The sequence below is a fragment of the Tyto alba genome, unplaced genomic scaffold, assembly GCF_018691265.1.
Source record: "Tyto alba isolate M040663 unplaced genomic scaffold, T.alba_DEE_v4.0 Super-Scaffold_46, whole genome shotgun sequence".
Lineage (NCBI taxonomy): Eukaryota > Metazoa > Chordata > Aves > Strigiformes > Tytonidae > Tyto > Tyto alba.
Genome location: NW_024881322.1, coordinates 5,017,523 through 5,037,708, shown reverse-complemented (window position 1 = coordinate 5,037,708; position 20,186 = coordinate 5,017,523). Strand labels below are relative to the sequence as shown.

Sequence of the window (20,186 nt, the reverse complement as noted above, 5' to 3'; positions counted from 1 at the left end):
AAATCTTAATTATGTATTTCACTAACATGACTGTTCTTTTGTATTTCTGGGGAATGGGTCCCTCTGATTATAAAGCACTGTGAGATTAACACCAGTACTTACAACATGATATTATTTGGCAACACCGTAATTTCATATACTGCTGCCCATAAAACACTTTAAAATACTTACACAGCATCAAAAATGGGAGCAGCTTCTTTCTGCCAGTTAAGTGCCTTGTCTTTCACAGCCGTGTTTGTGAACTTGTATTGCATATTCTGCAAGGAAATAAAACAGAAGTGATAGCAACTTTTGAGGTTAAAGTGATCCAGACTCTTCACCCAAGATCCACTACAGGCCTAATGTAAAAACTGACTGAGCAATTTCCTTCCTCATCTTCTTAGAAAGCCAAATAATATATACACTGAAGCAGGGACCAAAAGATCAAGATTTATAATTTTTCATTAAAACTACAACAAACCAGAACAGTATAGAGATTATATGTACCCAGATCTGAATGATGTGCACTTGTTACACATAAGTGCCTGTTCTCCTTACTGCTGATAACATTTAAAAGGGGATACATTCAGTGTGTAAAGCGACAAGGGCTTCATTTCTCACTGCCTCCCTACCTCAGTCATATTTGCAATTTAGCTCTGAAAGTCCCCTGGATTAATGCTTCCATGAACTGCTATCCAATTATTTTTTCTCAACACATTTTCTGTGCCTGCATTTTCCTGTTGCAAAACACATACTCAAACAGTAAATATACAGCTATCACTTTTTCTTATATACCTTTAGTTGTTCATCAATATAGGGGATTTTTAGGATCTCTGATGCTGCTGGTCGTAATGAAGGATTCTTATTTAACATGCTGAAACATTAAAAAACAAAATTCATAAGTAAGCAATTCCCCAAATTAACTTAAAATCCTGCTAAACAAGAAGATAACATACCTGCACAGCACAGCATTCAGTTTGCTTGGATATCGATCAGGAAGAGAAGGTGTATCACCTTCTACAATTTTTAACACAACAGACAAAAAATTGTGTCCCATAAATGCATGGTTCATACAGCACATCTCATATAAAATGCATCCCAGAGACCTTAAAGAATAAAATAGATTATGAAATCAGTTTGTACTCAAAGAAATATCAAATCTTACACGAGAGCATCATATTGAAACACCTAAAACTAAATTGCCTTGACATTTTATTTGGAGAAGAAGAAATCTGAACACATAGGTCTGGAGACCTAGCTAAGAACCAGTGTCAGTTTTAAAGCATTAGAAACCAGAAGGAATGATTACAAACTATTTTAAATGGGTCTCAGGTTTATCATCACCTTATTTACCAGGCTCTTATTCACCAGTCTTAACGGAGATCATAAAAGATCACCAAGTTGAATATTTTAACATAAATGCTCTCATAATTATTTATACAATGGATATTCATAGCAGTTTGCACTTCAACTGGGTTCTGTCTGACAAATGTTTTTTAAAAAAACAGGGGAATTGAGCTTTCCAGGCTTTAAAGGATGCTCAGTGTTACCTCCAGTGTGCAGTCAGAACTGAGGCTCCGGTGAGTGACTTGATTAAGGTCACAGAAAATGCTGGTGAGAGCCAGCTCCAGGATCAGATTCATCTAAGTAACCAAATTAAATATCAGAGCAACTTTACTTTTAATGTAGTATTTGATTGTGGTATTTAGAATTTACATAAGCAGTATGAAAACAAAGCATAGTGATAACAAGCAGAAGCACGTATACGTGAACGACTTTGATGAAAAGGATATAAATGTTATCTTTGAAAGCAAATAATGAATAAAGTTTCAATTATTCATTTCAGTTAACGAGGAGGAATTGATTCCATCTGTGTGGCAATAAAAGAACATGAGCAAATAATTTTAAAGCTGAAACCCAGGCTCTAAATACAATGCAAGTAAGGAAGAGGAGAGAGAATACAGGGGCTCGCTCACTGGTACATTTCAGGCAGTATGTGAAAACAATTAGCAGAACATTTTTGCTAACAACTGCATAAAGATCAACTACTGAGGTGCATGATTGCCTCGTTTTTTAAAGATTTAACTGTAAACCAGTTTTCAAACTTCCAAAATCAGTGAACAGTAACAGAGATGATGATCTATATTTACAAAGTATGTTGAAACCCTAAAACAAGACAATTACTACATGAGAAAAATACTTTAAATCAAAAAGAACAACAAAAACCCCCTGTACATGTGGCATCTGAAAGCATCAAACAAAAATAGAAACCAGCCAGAGGGAAGAAAAAAGGAAGGAAACTCCCAACCTGACAGACTGTACTATAACTGCTTTTTGCAGAATCAATCTGTTTTGGAGGCTGCTTGATTCTGGCAGCTAGAAATTGCTTAATGAGCCATCAGGAGCACAGGATTTGCCACATCAGGGAAGCCCATTTATTCATCTAGTTCAGTACTCTGACTACACCTGAGGCTTTGGAGAAAGATGAAAAGAACACCCAGGGCATTCTGCTGCAGCCAGGGCCATGAACAGGCTATCCAGGGAAAACCCCATCTGTCCCATGAAAGAAAAGTAAAGGGGAAAAAATGAAAGAAAAATGAGAGAAAAAGAATAAAGTTTTTACTGCAGGATACAATTCACTGAAATGAAATAAATACCTCCCTAAGCTGAGAACTGCTGCCCTGGGTCCCAGAGCAAGGCTATTTCTTCCTAGGACAGCTGCTGAGCTGCGATTGCCCGAGGGAGGTACTGCCAAGCTTTTGCCTCGAGACTGCTTTTTTCAGTTGTGTTTCTACAGTTCTGGTCTAAGCATTTTGTAAGGAACATATTCAGCAAGAGAAATTTGCTCCTTCATTCCCATAAGCAATCTGCACATGACCCAAACATATAATTTAATTACTTTTATAATCTTAGCTTGTAAAACTGCCAGTGTTATAGAATTCTAAAATGGTCATTAAACTTTCCAGCCAGCACACTTGGTTTGACGTCTCCCTATATTTGTAAATAGGTTTGACAAAGGTCCTAAACAGCACTTAATTTCAGCAAACTTGGCGTGCGACCATGTCATGCTGAAGCTACTTATACTCAGTTATATCATAAAATGGAGGATCTGGACAGGATTCAATGTATTCTCTACAATATCACCTGACGGACCTCTAATTTCTGCTCAGGAGAAACCACCTTGATGTTTTTGGTGCTAATTGTTTACATAAGCATTGCTGTCCTTTTAACATCTTCTGATCCTTTGTAGATCTTTCCAAACTATGTTATAGTTATTCAAAGGCTGTAAGATCCAAGTTAGCTTCTAAACGCCAAAAGCCAGATAGTGTAAATGCGTATGACTTTGTGGCTTATAGCTCTCAGTCTGATCATACCAGAAAGTCTTAAGACTCCAGAGTCTATGAGCACAATCAAGCAAGCACAATTAAAATTAAAGTCCATAGATCTGTGGTGTAGGGAGCCCAACCCCATGGACAAACCAATCTGACAGTATTTGATGGAAGATATAGAGTACAATGGATTTACATGTGGTTGTGACATTGCTTTTTCTCTGGAAGATGAACAAGAAGTTATTTATACCTCTCTTATAAAGAATTTGCTAAGTCTCTAAGTGAAAAAAAAGCATTTCTTTTTAAAACTAAATTATTTATGTTATCATTTCTGCCTCTAAGATAATTTATAACATATACTATGCACAAATCCTTTGAAAAGTTCCTGGATGAAGTTTAACTTATATGCACATAGATTTGAAAAGAAAGAGAAATGTTTTTGCTGATAACTGTTTGCACACACTTTATCTCATGCACTCAGAAACAAAATACTTAGAATAGCCACTGCACAGACAGACACTCGATATTTGCACTCCAGGACCTATACTGATCCTTGGCAGACTCCCAGCCAGCACAGATTTCAGTCTCATCTGAGCAATCCTCTACTCTCACGGTTAGAAAACGTGCAAAAAACTGTGGGTACAATACAGGCAAACTAGTAGTGTCAGGCAAATTGTGGTAACAGTTATTCAGGAGCTGAACAGGGAGCTTGTTTCCACTGAGATGGGCAAGAGCAATGCTCAGCTCTCCAGTGTGAAAAAAGGAGGACCTAAACTGGTTAGGAACCCTTGTGCCAAGGTAATCTCCTTTTTCAGGAACAAAAGAGATGTATGGGGAAGATATAACAGCACCCTTTAGCTTTAGAACCATTTGCAGGAGCTATCATTGACCTATTTGGTAAGTTTGGGCCTTCTAGGTTGCATGGAGATAATAGAGGGTACAGAGGTGTCCCTGTTGTTCAGAAAACCTCAGATAAAAAGTTAGCACTCACATAATGCATTAGTGAGTAGTCACAACTGCCCTGAATGCACCAAGTACCTGCTTTTAGTTTACTCTTCACTGAAAATAAAAGTTTTCATTTTGTTTTAATAGTTCTGGCAGTTAGAAGATGCCAATTCTTCTCATCCTAATGTCATAAAGCCCAAGTATGTTTGGGCTGGAGTGATGATTTTTAGTCACTGCATGGGCTGAAATGAAAGCTGATTAAAATTGTTACTTTGTTGGTAGACTTCCCTGTAATCTCCTTGGATTTCTGATTGTTTTCTTAATGCAATGGGTCTCCATCTGCATTTGTTGGTGCTGGGAGACCTGTTCTACCATGATTCTTCAACAATCTTAGTTGGATGACATTGATGTAATCTAGGTAGACTCTGACCCACTATTTACTACCAATGATATTTAAGAAAAAAAAAACCTCCCAAAAAACAAATTAAAAACCACACGTGTCTTGTAAAACAAAAGAACTAATAAGCAAAATCAGTCTAAGGCCAAATGATCTAATATATACACCAAGCACATGTGGTTCTGTCACAGGGGATGAGTCCTACCTGGTGTGTCCCTGTAAGTGCAGAGATGGTCAGGCGTGTGTCACTGGAATGTGAACTTAGGTTAAACAAGAAGTCTGGTGGCTTTGTTAGCCACAGAGGCTTGATGAAACTTGTGCCTGGAAGGGTTTGAAAATAACCCAGCTGCTCCTCCTGGACATCAGCGGTTCCAACCACAGTCTCTGCTCTGTCTGATTCAGACCAGAAACACTAACTTTGGTCCCTCACACCGCCGGGACCATCTTAGCCATGAGGCTACCGGCTATTTCACACGGCTCCTTCTGCGCTCTGCTCTCTATCCATTAGAAGAGACTCACTGTCCCAGAGAAGCAGACTGCAACCATGTCCCACCACACGACCTCACCTTTCTGACCCTAAGAAATGCCTTAAAATGACACAGACGGTCTTCAGTTTGCTTGACACATGAACGCAAGTGCCCCAACACCGGTGGTGGGGGGGGACACCGGTCCCACCACGCGGTGCGTAGGGCCGGGAAGGGTCACCAGGACCCCGGCGCAGCGGCGCCTCTGGGTCACGCTGAGCTCGTGTGGAAGTGAGCCCCAACTGCCAGGTGCACGCACACACGTCACCGGCGAATCCCCCACCCGTCCTGGCCCCTCGGACCAGTCACTGCCCCAGCCCGGCTGCCGGCGCTGCGCGGGCTCTTCTCCGGCTGCCGGCTCGTCCAGGGGAAGCACCGGCCGGCAGCGGGGTTGGGGAACTGCTGCACCCAGACCAGCTCCCCGAGGAAGCTCCTCGCCTGGAAGGAGGAAACCCCAGACCGTGTCACCTGCAAAGGCTTTCACTCACTGCCTGGCCAGGCCAGGCTCAGGGACGGTAAGGAAAACGCGTGCTGATTTTAACTTGCCTCCTCCGAATTCAGATTTGGCATAAAGCATGGAATAGCAAAGAACTCCAGACCTGAAATTTTAACTGAGGACAGACATAAATGCTGCAGCTTCTCTAGCCTGACTGAAAAACTTCTGGATATAAAAAACGCCATACGTGAAACTCTTTACATCTCTTGACCTTGGGTTATAAAGGATAATACTTCTTGCACTGGCCACTGTTCTGTGAATATTCAAGCCAGTTTTGCAGAGCCAGTTGCAGAGCATTTCAGCGAACCTGAAAAGCACAATGTCTCTTTAGAGCACATCATTAACGCAGCATAAATTAAGGTCTTTCCAATGAACAATGATTAACTGGACTGAATAGCAAGAGGACAATGATAATGTAGTGAGATAGCAATAACTGCCTTTTGTAGAAAATATTTTACATTTTATTACATTTAACATGGCAACACTTGTAATTCTGAATTTTTGCATGCACTATTTTGAGTTCTGCTAGAGGATCAGAAGGACAAGTCTGAAGAGAGAACATCATTTCAGCTACTCATAAAAGACGGGAAACTTCTTGATGAGCAACTGAACTTTCTGCAAAGTGGCACAAGGATTTCCCCTCAGCTGGAGCCTCCAGGGTGGGTTTCCCTGGGTGCTCAGGCACCTCTCATCTTTTGGCCCCTGTTAAATCGGACCAACACAAAAAACTCAAACAGAATCATTATTAAAAGATTAAATTAAAAGATTAAATGATTAAAATATCAGTCAAACATATGAGTCACAGTAGTTGACAAATCCTGATCAGAAGAGAGTTTCTTGGCACAGAAAGAGAAGGGAGGTGTGGGTTGGGGGTCTAGTGAGCAGGGCACATCTCCTCCTTAGTGCCCCTACAGTGAGGGCCAAAAAGCTCCTCCTGAAGGCAGTTCCACCCTCATCCAAGTGCTCTTGGTACTGCTTTGGAAAGATTACAAAATGCGTAAAATAGAGCAGAAAGCTAATAGCCAGGGGAGTGGTGGAAGGTGTGGGAGGGGTAAGGGGGGGTGTAGTGTGCTTTTTTCTGCTATTTTGTACATTTTAAAAGGGTGACCAACACATCACCTATAAAAATATTGGACCAAACTCTGGTTTCAGTTACTCTGTACAACCTCAATGAGTTACATGGATCGACACTTGTAACCACAACTAGAATTTAAATATGTATTTTACATTCCATTTCAACTGCAATTAAAGAAATTATTCTTCACAGTAAACAGCATGAGGCAGGTTTCCCTGTCTATTCACTTGTTTTAACATATTCTGAAAGCTTCTCTCAATATATTTCTATTGACTACATGTAGTCACTGATATTTGTTTTGATACAGATGAATGAGACAGAATCTGACATCAAATCCATGTCAGTTCAGCTACACAGACCAAGATGTGATTCGTGACACATCGCTGACTAGAATGAACATGTTAATTTTGAGAAATAGTTGCTACCAGTTGAGAGTACGGATGACTGTTCTCAACTTTCAGAGTTATACCTTGAACTCACAAATATATTTTGAAAAGGCAGAACTGAGCAGAAACTAGAGTAAATTTTCAAGTAAACAACTGCATTCCAGTGGCCAAATGTTTTACAAAGGAAATTTCCTAATTTGAAATGTTCATGAAAAAAAGGAACCTTCAGATATGCATACCTACAGAAAAAAACAAAACAAAACAAAACAAAAACAAACAAAAAAAAACTAAAGAAAAAAAAAACATTTTATATAATAAATACTACGACAAAATTTAAAAACACAAGTTTTAACTATCATCTTAAAACACAAGATGTTTTAGGACACATATAAACAAGCCAGATATTTTGCCCATTCCAAAAATTAATTCTTCATTTTAGCTTGCAAGAATACCTGTACACCTAAAGGTTTCCTAAAGTCTTTCAACAGATCTCAGCTTCTCAACTTGACTCTCTAATCATAATCCCAGAAGTCCTGATCTCAAGAATTTGTGCCATCTAAGTGCAGAACTGACACTTTTCTTTCTACCTTTGAGCCTTTTCTAAAGCAGAATGCCTTTTTGCTTATGTCCTAACGCTCCAGCTACTCTCATTTTCAGCTCCCCTTCTAAGTACGTTCTTCCTTTTTGCATTTACCAAGGTTTTGCAACAGAGTTCCTAAAAAGGTCATTCTGCTTCCCTCTCAGCCATGAATCAGTCTTTACTTGCCCACTTGGAAGTTTCACATAAACTATTTAATCTATTTCAATATGAGAAAGAAAAAGATTTCCCAGTTCCTAGAAAGACCTGAACTTGGTCTACCATCATCCTTGTCATGGCAGAGACTGGATCTAAATCCTACTCTCCTTTAAATCCCATGTAATCCAGAATAGCAGCAAACGACATGCTTCTTAACACAAAGAGCAAACCTGAAAATTGCAATGTATGATACAAATGTCATGGAATTATTTTAGTGGAGTAGTGAGAGCACCCCACTGAGAGAGTCATTTAAAAAAAAAAAAAAAAAGTAGTTCCTAAATAATGTCAAATGCTGACCTAGAAAATAAATGCTTAATCTAACTGAAACTGTATTCTGACTACTCACCAAATGTCAGATTTTGTGTTATAACCCTGGTGCTTCAGTGCTTCTGGACTCATGTAATATGGTGTCCCAGTAAATGTAGTTGCCAGATCACATGAACCCATCAAAAGACAAGAAACTCCAAAGTCCCCTAAAAGTAACAACAGTAAAAATAATCCATTCATATAAATCTACATTTGTTCATATAAACTCTTTGTGTTTATTGTTAGACATGATACAATAATTGCATGTCCAAAAGAAATGCCAGTATTTTAAAATATCGAAAAAAACAAATTTCTGTAATTCTTCAGAAGAAAACCACCACAAAATCACAGAACTACAGAATGATGTAGGTTTGAGGAGGCCTCAAGAGGTCATCTCATTCAAACCCCTGGCTCAAAGCAAGGCCACCTTTAAAGTTACATGAGGCTCCTCAGGTCCAGGTCCAGCCAAGCTTGGAGCACCCTCAAGGCTGGACATTTCACTGACTCTCTGGGCCCCTGTTCCTGTGTCTGACTGCCAAGTAAATGTTTGACCACAAATCAAAATGCTGTAACAGACACAAATTTATTTGAATTTTCTTACTGACAAAATGTCTGTTGCCCTGTTCTGTCATACTAAAATATATCTTCAAAAAGTATGGAAATCTCACCAATTTTAAGAAGATTATTTTTCAAAAATATATTCTTGGCTTTCAAATCTCTGTGAAGTATCCGCCTGAAATACAAAAGGAAATTCAACCTCATCCAACTTGAAGAATTCACAGTCATGTATCAAGTATCTCAAGTATTTAAATTAATTCCTTATTAAGAAGGCCAGCCCACCACTGATTCAGTCTAACCCTGACAATGCACACACAAAGGCATTAAGGAACTTCATATAAACACAGAGATACATTCACAGACACCCACATGCAGGATGAGAGCCTAAGCCAGGATAATAGACATGTACCCCGGGATCCCAGCTTGAGAATACAGATACAGGCTTAACATGAGCTGCAGGGGAAGGGAGAAAGGCAAGTCTTCCTATCTGACTCTTCTTAAAAGCATTACATCTTATTTTCTGCCAGGAGAATGAGATGTGTCACAATAGACTAAAGGATGAGAAAAACAGCAATAAGAGATTCTCAAAGCTCAGGGAACTCTCCTTCAGAGAAAATGTATTGCTTCAAAGGCAAATATGTATATAGACTAGGCTAGTAGTTCAAAATTTTACAGTAATGATGTGGAAGATAAAAGTATTTTACGGAGACAGAGATCAAAAGGAAAAGAACAACAACCAGATTTTCCAGACTTATTTTTCCATCAAAGACTGAAACAACATCGTAAGATATAAACCACGTGGGGACAAACAGCATCTTCTCAATTTCTTGAAATCTTAATGTGTGACAGTAATTCTCCAGCCCCTTAGGAAAATAAAATATATCTACAGTATAAAAAATATGTTCTCAATTAATTTATGTTAATAACGCTTCCAAAAGGGTTCTCTACAACCTCAGCTAAACTAGAACTCATCCACTTTTAAAGAGCTTGATAATACACAGTATTAGTTATCAGCTCTGCTCAGGAGGAGGTTAGAGTAGCATTTGGCGCATACTGGCTACATAAACTATATTTGTTAATACAAATACAGTAGTTATTCAGCCATTTAGAACAGGTAAAGAAAGCAACAGATGCTCTAAGATTCTTGAGATGTAGGCAGGAAAAACAAATATAGTAATAGATTTCAACTGTTCTTGAGCAATCCTCAAGTATTAACTCAAACTTCATTGAATTATTAAAGTCATATGCATTAAGATACTGAAATGATTTCCAAAATAGCCTCCATATTAAGACTAGAAAATATGTATTCTACAGCACAATTTAAATAAGCAATTTAGTCCACAACTCATTTGAAACTAATTTGTGCAAGAAGAAAAAAAAAAATTTAAATTTAATATAGTCAGTTCACAAATGGGGAAAAAAATGTGAAAAATAACTACTAGAAGACATTGTAATATGCACACAGACTAAGCATAAAAAGGAAACATTTCTATTTTTATGGGACATAAAGAAAAGAGTTCTTTATATTTCTTATGGCCATTTTTCCAGTTTTTGTCCTGAAAGTAGAGAAAGGTTTGCACATTGGGAAAAAATAAAGTTTTATTCAGCTTGTCTCCACTGATGTTTATAAATAATTTGTTCTCTATTTGACAGCTTTCTTGAGCAACACATGTACACTCATCATACATCACATCAGTAAGGAAATTAAGCTGATATTCATTATTATTTCATAAGCCTATATATACATGCATTTTTATATAAATCTTACTCTGTTAATTTAGATTCATAAAGCCTTTACTTAGCATTCATCGCACAGAGCCTTTGAAAGAACTTGACTTCACTGAGAGTCTTCTTGCATACTGTTGAGCTTTGGTGTGTTTAAAACATTTTTATCATTAATTTGTAGAAATATAACCATGGATTCTTTGAACCTAAAAGTTTTCTGGATATCTGTGATTTGAACAACAGGTATCTCAAAGTATAGAAACTATCCAGAAAGCTTTCAGTGGCATATTATTTGAAAAGAAAATGAAGAGAAGATGTTTGGGTCAGTTAGTTCAAATAAGAATGTAATGCTAATACAAGCTTGCAACATATTGATGAAAATGTTGTGCACATTAATTACATTACCAACAATTCTAAGATGCTTTTATATATTAATGTAACTAAGAAATACTTGGAGTGATTCTTTGGAACTTCCCATGACGATGTCTCTTGATGCAATCCACTTTATTCTACCAGGATATGTCAGATAATCAAGTTACAAGCTGAAAACTTAAATAAAACAACCACTTTCATTCTAGTAAGAAAAAAATATTGAGCATGCACTGTAAATCCAGTTTAAGAAAGAGTATGACTTTTTGTTGTAGCAAGAGACAGACCTATAAAGGTAACATGAATCAACTGGGCTCCAGCAAAACTTAATCTAACTCGACAGTCAGTGAAGTGGTTATTGATATTTTGGGTAGAAATTAACGCTTAAGGATAGTTTCAGATTTGGGCTATAAATATACCCACACCTATGTTCTATAGAGTACCTGCTTGCTGTCTCACAGTCATAAAAAAGCAGCACTAAGCAGTGGGCAGCCTCCTTGAATAAAGCCACCTCTGCAACATACCAGCAAGTGAATGTGACTGAAGCTGAAGTAGTTTACTGCTGTGAAATATTCAGCAATTAATTTCTCCTTCCTCTATCTGAAGAACTATTTAGAGAAGTAAGAGATTCTGGGTAAGTCTGAATCCTGTAGTAGGGAAGATAATGTGAAATTCAGGTAAAGTACTTGGGCAAAGCTCATTATCCAGTAGATTGAAAGCAACATATTTGTTTGTGTAAACGGTAACCATATAAAAATCTCTGTGCTGGTACATTGTTCATAAAGATTAGCAGAATGATGGATAATGTAATGGTCAGCCTTATACAAATTGAGGTTAAATGAATCAGTGGCCTCCCAGCCTGATTGCTGTGGGATTAATTTTGTGTACTGATGTGCAATGGGCTGTGAGTATGCCAGAGATACTAGATGATGATTTTAAGCTAACTGTCTCTATCTGCATAAAACCACTGAACTATGTTGCCTCTCCTCTACTTCTCTCTCTGGTTATATCAATGACAGATGAGGACTGAATCTATTTAATTCTAAATAATTTAGCTTTCAAGTTTAAAATTAAAAAATCCTTCCAATTATGTAAAATAGTCAGTAGATAACATAATGACCACAAGATATTCATGCCTCCTTTGGGACTTATGAAGCATAAGTAAAAGACAGGAATGTCTAATCTGTATAACCTTTATTATCACAGGAAAAGAAAAACAATCTAAAGCAGTGAAAAACTCCTGTTTTAAAATAAGTTTCCAGCATAAGAATTTTAAAAAAATGCAGAATTTCAAATAACAGTGTGCAAGAAGGAAAACCAAGTAAATAGTCTATGTCTAAAATCAGAAATAGTAATTTTTGCTGCTCTGGAATAAAACCTCCCATCCACAGCAGCTGGAATTTCTAAGGATGGCATGAGGAAGTCCAACCCACAGGTAATGAACACTTCAAGCTTCTAATTATAGGGAAAAGTTTTCTTTTCATTAGAACACATTTCAAATATGTATTACAGCTTTTTCCATATCAGTAGAAAAGAAATCGTGTATGACTCCTCTACACATAAACAGAGTGCTGTTATTATGTTTCAGTAATTCAAATTAATTTCTGTAAATAGTTTTAAATTCTTTTAAGCTTACCCTTTTCCATTTAAGCTATTGTTTGTCTCTAAACTAATAAGAAAAAGATTAAATTTTCTAATGTGCATACAGTCAAATAACACATAATACAATACAGGAAATGCAAATAAAAATAAAATTGTCAAGTCATTTGTATGTGTCTGGAGAGGTGCTATTAAATAGCTATGATTCAAAGAGAGAGAATAAAATGCTGTTTCGAAAATCAAATTGCTGTTTTCACTGGGGAATTAAACAACTTTTCAGGAAACCCAGTGATTTAATATACATATTTACCAAAGAAAGTATATATTTTTTTTTTTAAGGAATTATTTGAGAACAAGGAGAAGATAATAAAAATAGAGATAAGAGTAGACAAAATGAACGTATGGGAAAACAAGAGGTAAAAGAGGCATGAGGAAATACAGAAAATGAAAGACAAAAAGAATAACTTATGATCATCTAATCCAAATGCAATATTATTATTATTCTGCATTACTCTGCACAATGCATCCTCTAAACACATACATTAAAGAAAGAATTTCACCAGAAGTGGACTTTCCAGGTTACCAGAACTTTTAATGATAAATTGTTAAATTGGAGTTTGAGAAGGGGAAAAAAAAACCCAACACACTGCTGGTTTAGTTAAACGGTCAGGATCTTAATTTCCATTTCTTTCCGTCCTTTCAGCCTGAGGTGGATGCTGAAGAGCACAGCATCCCAAGAGAGCTCTCTCTGCTCTGCTCCTATCACAGCAGTCTGGGGGGGCAGCACTTCATGTTCAAGTCCCAGATAAACTGGCATTTAGGAACCAAAATGCTCTTCCATCCTGAACAGCAATTCACTCTCCCCTTTTCCCTCTACAGTCTGACACTGTAGGTGCAAAAACTCATTAGACATTTATCAGTTTGGGTCAAATGTATCCCACATACTTTACTTCAGCTCAACTCAGAAATGGTTGTTCTTGGTGACAGGTGACTTATCTCTACCTACTGCTCTGTTGCAACTCAGGTTCTGGCAACCAAATTTGGCCCAAGACCTGCTGTGAAAGGTATTTGAAACAGCTACATCAATTTGGTGTTTTCACCAGAATCTTGTTTTCTAAGTACTCACACAGGATAGAAAACTATAGATTCTAGTTCACATTCAACTTGAAAAAAAACTGAATTCTCATTTCCAGATTCTGGCTGTAACCTACTCTTCAAACATAAACATCTTCTCCCCCGGATGTGTTAATAATTTAGGCCATTATTTTAGGCAGTTAGCTCATCTTTCCAAAACATGCAGGTGATTACAGAAAAACATCCTTAGCCTTTGTTAAAATAGTCCTTACAGCAATGACATTCTTATTTCTAAAAGTTCAGCAGGAATAATAGTCCAAACAGTTCAGCTTGGCAGGATGAAAAATCTTGGACTTTTGGGTTACATTGCTCTTTTGAAAGAATTCTCTGTCTTGTTCATTAATGTGACATTTCAGAGCTGCCAACAGGCATAAGCAACAAGGAGGAGACAGAGGAAAGGAGATGGTGCAAGCCAGGTTAACTTCGACTAGCTCACTGTTTCTGAAAAGCTGCTAGAAAAGGTGCCTGGTATTCCCATTTTTGCTCAGCCATTCCTCCAGCTCTCCATGCGGGTGGCAGTGTGCTGGGCCTTCTGCTCCTGGCTCAGCACAGCACTCTGTCTCCCTCATGCCACGCTAAATAGTCCCACCTACCTTAAAGGTGACACTAAATATCTGCAAGAGACCCTTGCTGACTCCCCTCGAAAAAACGGAATTTCTTTTAACCTTTTAATCCATTTTTTTCTAACAATATTGAATTGTTTCTGTTGTGTTAAATTTTTCACTTGACTCTTTTTCTAAGTATGTCTATTGCTGAAAGACATCTATTACTGCCCTGCCAAAAGATGTAATACACAATATTCTTGCAGGATAGGTAATTAATTACATTTTAGGTATAAGACATATACTGCAGCAGTTTGGTGAACAAGACTTTATAGCAATACAAGACAATCCATACGGTTTTGTTTCTGTTTGAATATCTGCAGCTACTCAGTGGCTCTAGTCACTCTCCTCCCAAGCGAAATGCTCTCATGTTAAATGACTGTACCTTTCATGCATATAGTTGACTCCGAGTAACAACTGTATAAACCAGTCTATTATTTGTCTTTGAGTGAATATCTTCCCAGATTCTTTGTACTCGTGAATTTTAAGGTCTAGATCTCCACCCTGAAAAATATCACAACATATTTGTACATTTAAAGCAAGTTTTTAAAGTGTCTTCTCTTTCATCAAAGTACAGGACTCCACTTTCTTAGACCTTCAGGCTCCCTACTGCGTAGTCTGTAAAATTAATGTTTGCACATGAATTCTGAACTCTCCCAGCACCAAAAGCATACGCAACTGAACATCAAAATGAGATCGAGCAGTCTGGCTGCATAGGCAAAGTAGGTCAGTTTTCTCTTAGTGTTACACAATACCATCAAAGTTTTCAAATGTTCTCACTTCACGTCACCCAACTTTAGACATGTGTGTCTGAGCTGGTCACCTCAAACTCCCTTTGTAGTTAACACAAAGGAACAGGCACCTGCATAGCACAGCTATCTCTGCATCTAGCTGTCTACCTTAGGAAGGGATGGATCATGAAGAAATGCAGTTTCTCTGCAAAAGCTTATGATGAGGGCCTATGTTGACTGGCTAATATGTAGACACCTAAATCAAATAAAATTAAATTTCCCCAATTGATCTAAATATGTTTATAAATGTGGGAAAGCATTTCTATTGGTCTAAATAAGTTTATAAATTTGGGAAAAGCATTTCCACTTAAGTCAGACATGGCACAGCCAAGAGACAACTCTCATTTACTGTGCTGAAATAACCACGTCAGCATCAAAGAAACCATGCTGTTCTCTTAAGAATTAGAATAGCCTCTTTAATTATGATACTTGTCCCTCTTCCAAACTCACTTTTGCCAGAAACAAAGGAGAATTAAAGCTTCAAGAATCTGTAATGTGTTATTGTAAATACTTCATTAAAACGACAACTGATCTTGAGTATCACTACAAATGGAGCAACATGACACACAGTAGACAGTGAAAACAAACCAGAAAATATATGCAGAAGAAGATTACTTGAAAACTAAGTTAGACATTTGGAAAAATCTGTTGAACAGCAGCACGATGAAAAAGTTTTTTGAGGAGGCTTATATGGAAACTGTTCATTTTGCTAAAAAATAGACAGATGGTTGTCGGCTGGTTGTTTATCTTGTTTATAAAATAAAATGGATTTTGTCTACAAGAATGCACATCAGTGGCAAGCACTATGCTGAGGTAACTAACCCCAGAGCAAAGGGACTGTCTCATTGTACTCCATGGACTAATTTCCTTACATCACGACAGCTTATTCTCCATAAATCACTACCTTTACATTATACATTCTGCATAAAATCAGAAGTTCTTTGTGCCATGGTTTAACTTGTACAATGGTACCCGTACCACCATTTCCCATCATCAACCCTTCCCTCCTCTGCACTGTTGACTCTCAACATTTTATAATCTCTTCAACATTTCTTGTTTTTCTGCTCCTAACACCACAGCGCTTCATACTGCTGCTATGAAATAAACAGGCTCTGTCCTTGCAGATCCATACATTTCAATCCTGTACTTTGACATGAATTTACAGTAATTTCTGTTGTCCCTGATGTTCTAAGTTACAACATTCAAGTGTGTTATAAAAAAAAAAAAAAAATATGTTTTGTCAAATATAAAAAATGTGTTCCTTGACTATGTCCTGCAATTTTTTAATTGAAATGTCTGAATCATCTCATTCACTCGGGACAGGAATATGACTTCAGCTCTCCATCTGCCTCCCTGCTGCAGCCCAGAGAGAACCTCTTCTGGGAACTGGAGCGCTCAGCAGCTGCCTCCCCTTGGCAACTCCAAATGTTCAACAGCTTCCCCCTGGTCACTTGCAGCAGAGAAGAGGAAGGAAAGAAAAAGTGTTGCAGGGTGCTCTGCTGCACGGAAACCAGATGGGCTGAGTCTGAGACTACTCACACACCCTGAAAATAATGACTCACCTATTCCAGACGGCTGCCCCAGACCATCCAGAGCCAACTGTAGCAACAGCCCAAGAGTCAGGGGCTGCTCAAACATGTGTCAGCTGGCTACTGGCCGTAAGGGACTATGTACTTCCCAGGTGAGGATAGATGAAGTGCAGCAGGCTCCAGTCACTGTTTCTCCCTGTCCCAATGAGTCCCCTCTCACAATCACACATTGCCATGAAAAAATACAAAGAAAAGAAGTGTAGAACCTCCAGAGTTAGGCTAGTGTCCTGGGTTTGAGTGAGTGGTGGGGTTTTTGGTAGCAGGGGAGGGGGCTACAGCAGTGGCCCCTGTGAGAAGCATCTTAAAGCTCCCCCAGCTCCAAGTTAGACCCATCTCTGTAACAAGGCTGAGACAATCAAATATGTTATCGCAGAGACACTGTTAAGAGGGAACCTGAGAGGAGGAGTTGGACTTGTGAGGAGTTGCAACATCCACGTGAACGCCGAGGCCAGTGGAAGAACAGAGGAGGAAAGGGTGGGGAGATGCACCAGAGCAGAGCCTCCACCCTGTATCCTGCGGTGAGATGGCAGGGCCACCCCCCTGCCACCCATGGAGGTCTACAGTGGAGCAGATGACAAGATACAGTCATGATAGGGCACATCAACTCAGGTGATTGTGTCCGAAGGAGGCCAGGGTCTTGTGGGAAAAAGCAGCCCCCGCTGCTGTAGTTCAGCGCTGGGAGGATTGCAGCACACGGGGGTGTCCGACGCCGGAGCAGCTCAGGGAGAGCTGCATCCTGTGAAAGGGACTCCAGCTGGAGAAAGCTGGTGTCCCACGCTGGAGCAGCTCAGGAAATGCTGCAGCCCATGGGAGGGACTCAAGTTGGAGAAAGTTTGTGGAAGACTGTCTGCTGTGAGAGGGGGACCACGCTGAAACAGGGGGAAGAAGTTCCAGAAGCTCCCCCCACCGAAGATGGAAGAAGCAGCAGCACTGACTGCACCCCCCCATTCCCTGCCCCTGTGCTGGTGAGGGGAGGAGGTAGAGATATTGGGAGAAGTCCTGAGCCTGGGAAGAAGGCGGAGTGGGGGAAGATGTTTTCAAGATGTGGGAATGCTTCTCACTGTTCTATTCTGTCTGTTAAGTGGTGGTGTTGCTAGTGTCTGTATTAAATTTATGTTCTTTTTTTCTTCCCCTAACAAGTCTGCCTTTTGCCCATAACCATAATGGGTGATTCTTTCATCTCTGTCCTTATCTCTAATCCCGAGACTTTTGTTTTATTTTCTCCTTCTCAGACCTGGGGAGAAAGGGGGGAGTGAGTAGCTGTGTGATTGTCCTGGGTTGAGCTCAAACCATGACAGCTAGTGAGTACTTTCTTAAGTGGGGGACATTTCTTTCCAAAGGTCTAAAGAGAACAAAAGCAGTTGAATAAAGTACTACATGTGCTCTCAAGTAACTGTATGGCTTTTCACCTTCAAGCAAAGAAGATTGGTCTCAATGTCCTACAATTAATTTAACCTTGATTTTGTGTCTAAAAAAGGAAAACAAAAACATATCACAGAAGATTTGCTGAAATTCTGCCATGAAACTCTGAAGAAGTTTGTTAACCCAATTTTGCATTTTGGAAGGTCAGTATAATGAAGTTCATAAGGAATTTAACAAATTAAGTACATAGGGAGTTTCCAAACTGCAGTTTCTCTTTAAATATCAGGAGTATCAAACACACAAGTAACTTATTTTAAACAGCTTAGCATCTAGAACTGATAATGTGAACAGGCACTGATTGCTTTAGTTAATCCTTTTGCTCAGATTTCCTTATTCTATGTCTCACATCACAGCTGAGACCACAGTGAAGAGACAGAAATAATTGTTTGGGGGAAAGTACAACTACTTCTGGTTTATGATGTATTAAAACGACGCAACTTTTAAAGTAGCTACTTTGCAAAACCTGCATTTTATTGAAGCCCAATTTATATTGCAAAACAAAATTCAAGGTTCATGAAGGCATTTTTGTTGAAAATCTGACTTATCTGACAATGTTTATATTGCCTGTAAGATTTTGATTTGGGAAAACTGCCAAAGAAGCTCAACAAGAAGATCAAAACAGAACATATATGCTTACTTTCTACAATTTCAAGTGAATTCGGTTATAATAAAAGACATTCAGCTGCCCAATGGAGACCAATGTTCTTTTTTGTTCATAGGACAGGTATAGCACAGGGCAGCTGCACTGGAGACTCACTATGCTACTCATGCAAGAATGAGCAAAGTACTGTGGCTAACGAATAAGTCACAGTACTTTGGAGAAAACAGAATAAGGCTCAGAGGGTAGTTCTGTTTCCATGCCAAATTAATGTGCATTCTTTGTTTTGAGTCTGCTCAAGAGTACCAATTACTGCCAATCTGTTAATTATTCTATGCATGATAAACTGAATGTAACATTCCTTTCCAAACAAGGATCAGGTAGCAGTACATTTTTCTAATTCTCAATTTATGTGCGATTTAAACAGACATCTTTTAGGTCAAGAGATCCAAAGGCAGGTTATAGATAAGTAAATACGAAAGTATACCTTATTGAAATACTCCTACTAAAACAGAAAAGAAGCTTTGCAGAACTATGTGAAACTTTGCTTTGTAGTTTCCTTGTCTGAACATTTGATTAAATACATCATACTTGCTTAAATGCAGCAATACTACACAGTGTGTCCTTTTGGAAAAAGTCAGAAGCATATCCTAGTGGACCAACTGTCATTCTGGCCTGACCTAGCAGACTCAAAACCGAAAAGATTCAGCTGCATAGTCAACACATGCATTTCCTCCTCCTTATTTGCCTTGCGCTCTAAAGCATCCTCATGTGTTTGAATATTTGACTCCTAGATCCTGGGGTAACTCCACACCGAAACATTTCATGCAGGATAGTTTACATTGCCTGAATAAAAAAATTTCCAAGGAGTGCTGCAGCAGAAAAAAAATTCCAAGGAGTGCTGCAGCAGCTTGTAATTACTCTGGTGATCGCTATCATGTTCTCTTTCTATTCACCAATAACTTAACACCAGATTAAAAAAAATAAAAAAAAAAAAAAAAAAAAAGAGGAAAAAAGCAGTGGACCAAAGCTACTAGTACAGCTCTATAATGCTGCTGAAAGAGGCTCCTTTATTGCTATAGGTTTAGCTGATCTGGTGTTAGGCCACTTTCTAGTTCTAGTAGAGAGAAAATGAATCTTAGTGTACAGGAATATCTGGGCAGTTAGAATAATCCTTCAATTCTGAGCTCCGGATTTCCATAGAGACTTGGCAATACCTAATTTCCATCAAGCCCCAGCTGTCAGACATTCAGGGAATGACACAAAGAGCTTCTGCATGGGTGTTAAAACAATATGTGAACAATTATTCAGATTGCATAACAGAATTGAACATTTCAGATTTAATTTTTTTAAATCCCAGTGATAAATAGGCATTTAAACTGTCATCAAAGAAAGCTTCTAAGGAAGCAATGACTGGCAGATATAATATCTTCTTTAATTATTTACACCAAAGCCAAATGCTTGAAGAAAAGTGATTAGTTAACACAAGTCTGATTTGTGGACAGGTAGCCCAGCAGTCCCAGGTGATTAGCTTCCAAAGCATTTCAAATATCTAGCAGAGCACAA

The 20,186-nt window shown here is 38.5% G+C and overlaps 1 protein-coding gene across 6 annotated transcripts in view; it reads right to left on the bottom strand.

Annotated features, from left to right (window-relative positions):
- NEK11 (NIMA related kinase 11) overlaps positions 1-20,186 on the bottom strand; it is a 94,711-nt gene that overhangs the window by 52,622 nt on the left and 21,903 nt on the right. For all 6 annotated transcript variants that reach the window (XM_032991279.2, XM_032991277.2, XM_032991278.2 and 3 more), the window contains 6 exons: positions 14,606-14,724; positions 8,902-8,966; positions 8,274-8,400; positions 936-1,085; positions 775-853; positions 172-257 (listed from right to left, as the gene is read on the bottom strand). In XM_032991279.2, coding sequence (XP_032847170.2) covers positions 172-257; positions 775-853; positions 936-1,085; positions 8,274-8,400; positions 8,902-8,966; positions 14,606-14,724 — 626 coding nt within the window. The remainder of the gene's footprint in view (positions 1-171; positions 258-774; positions 854-935; positions 1,086-8,273; positions 8,401-8,901; positions 8,967-14,605; positions 14,725-20,186) is intronic.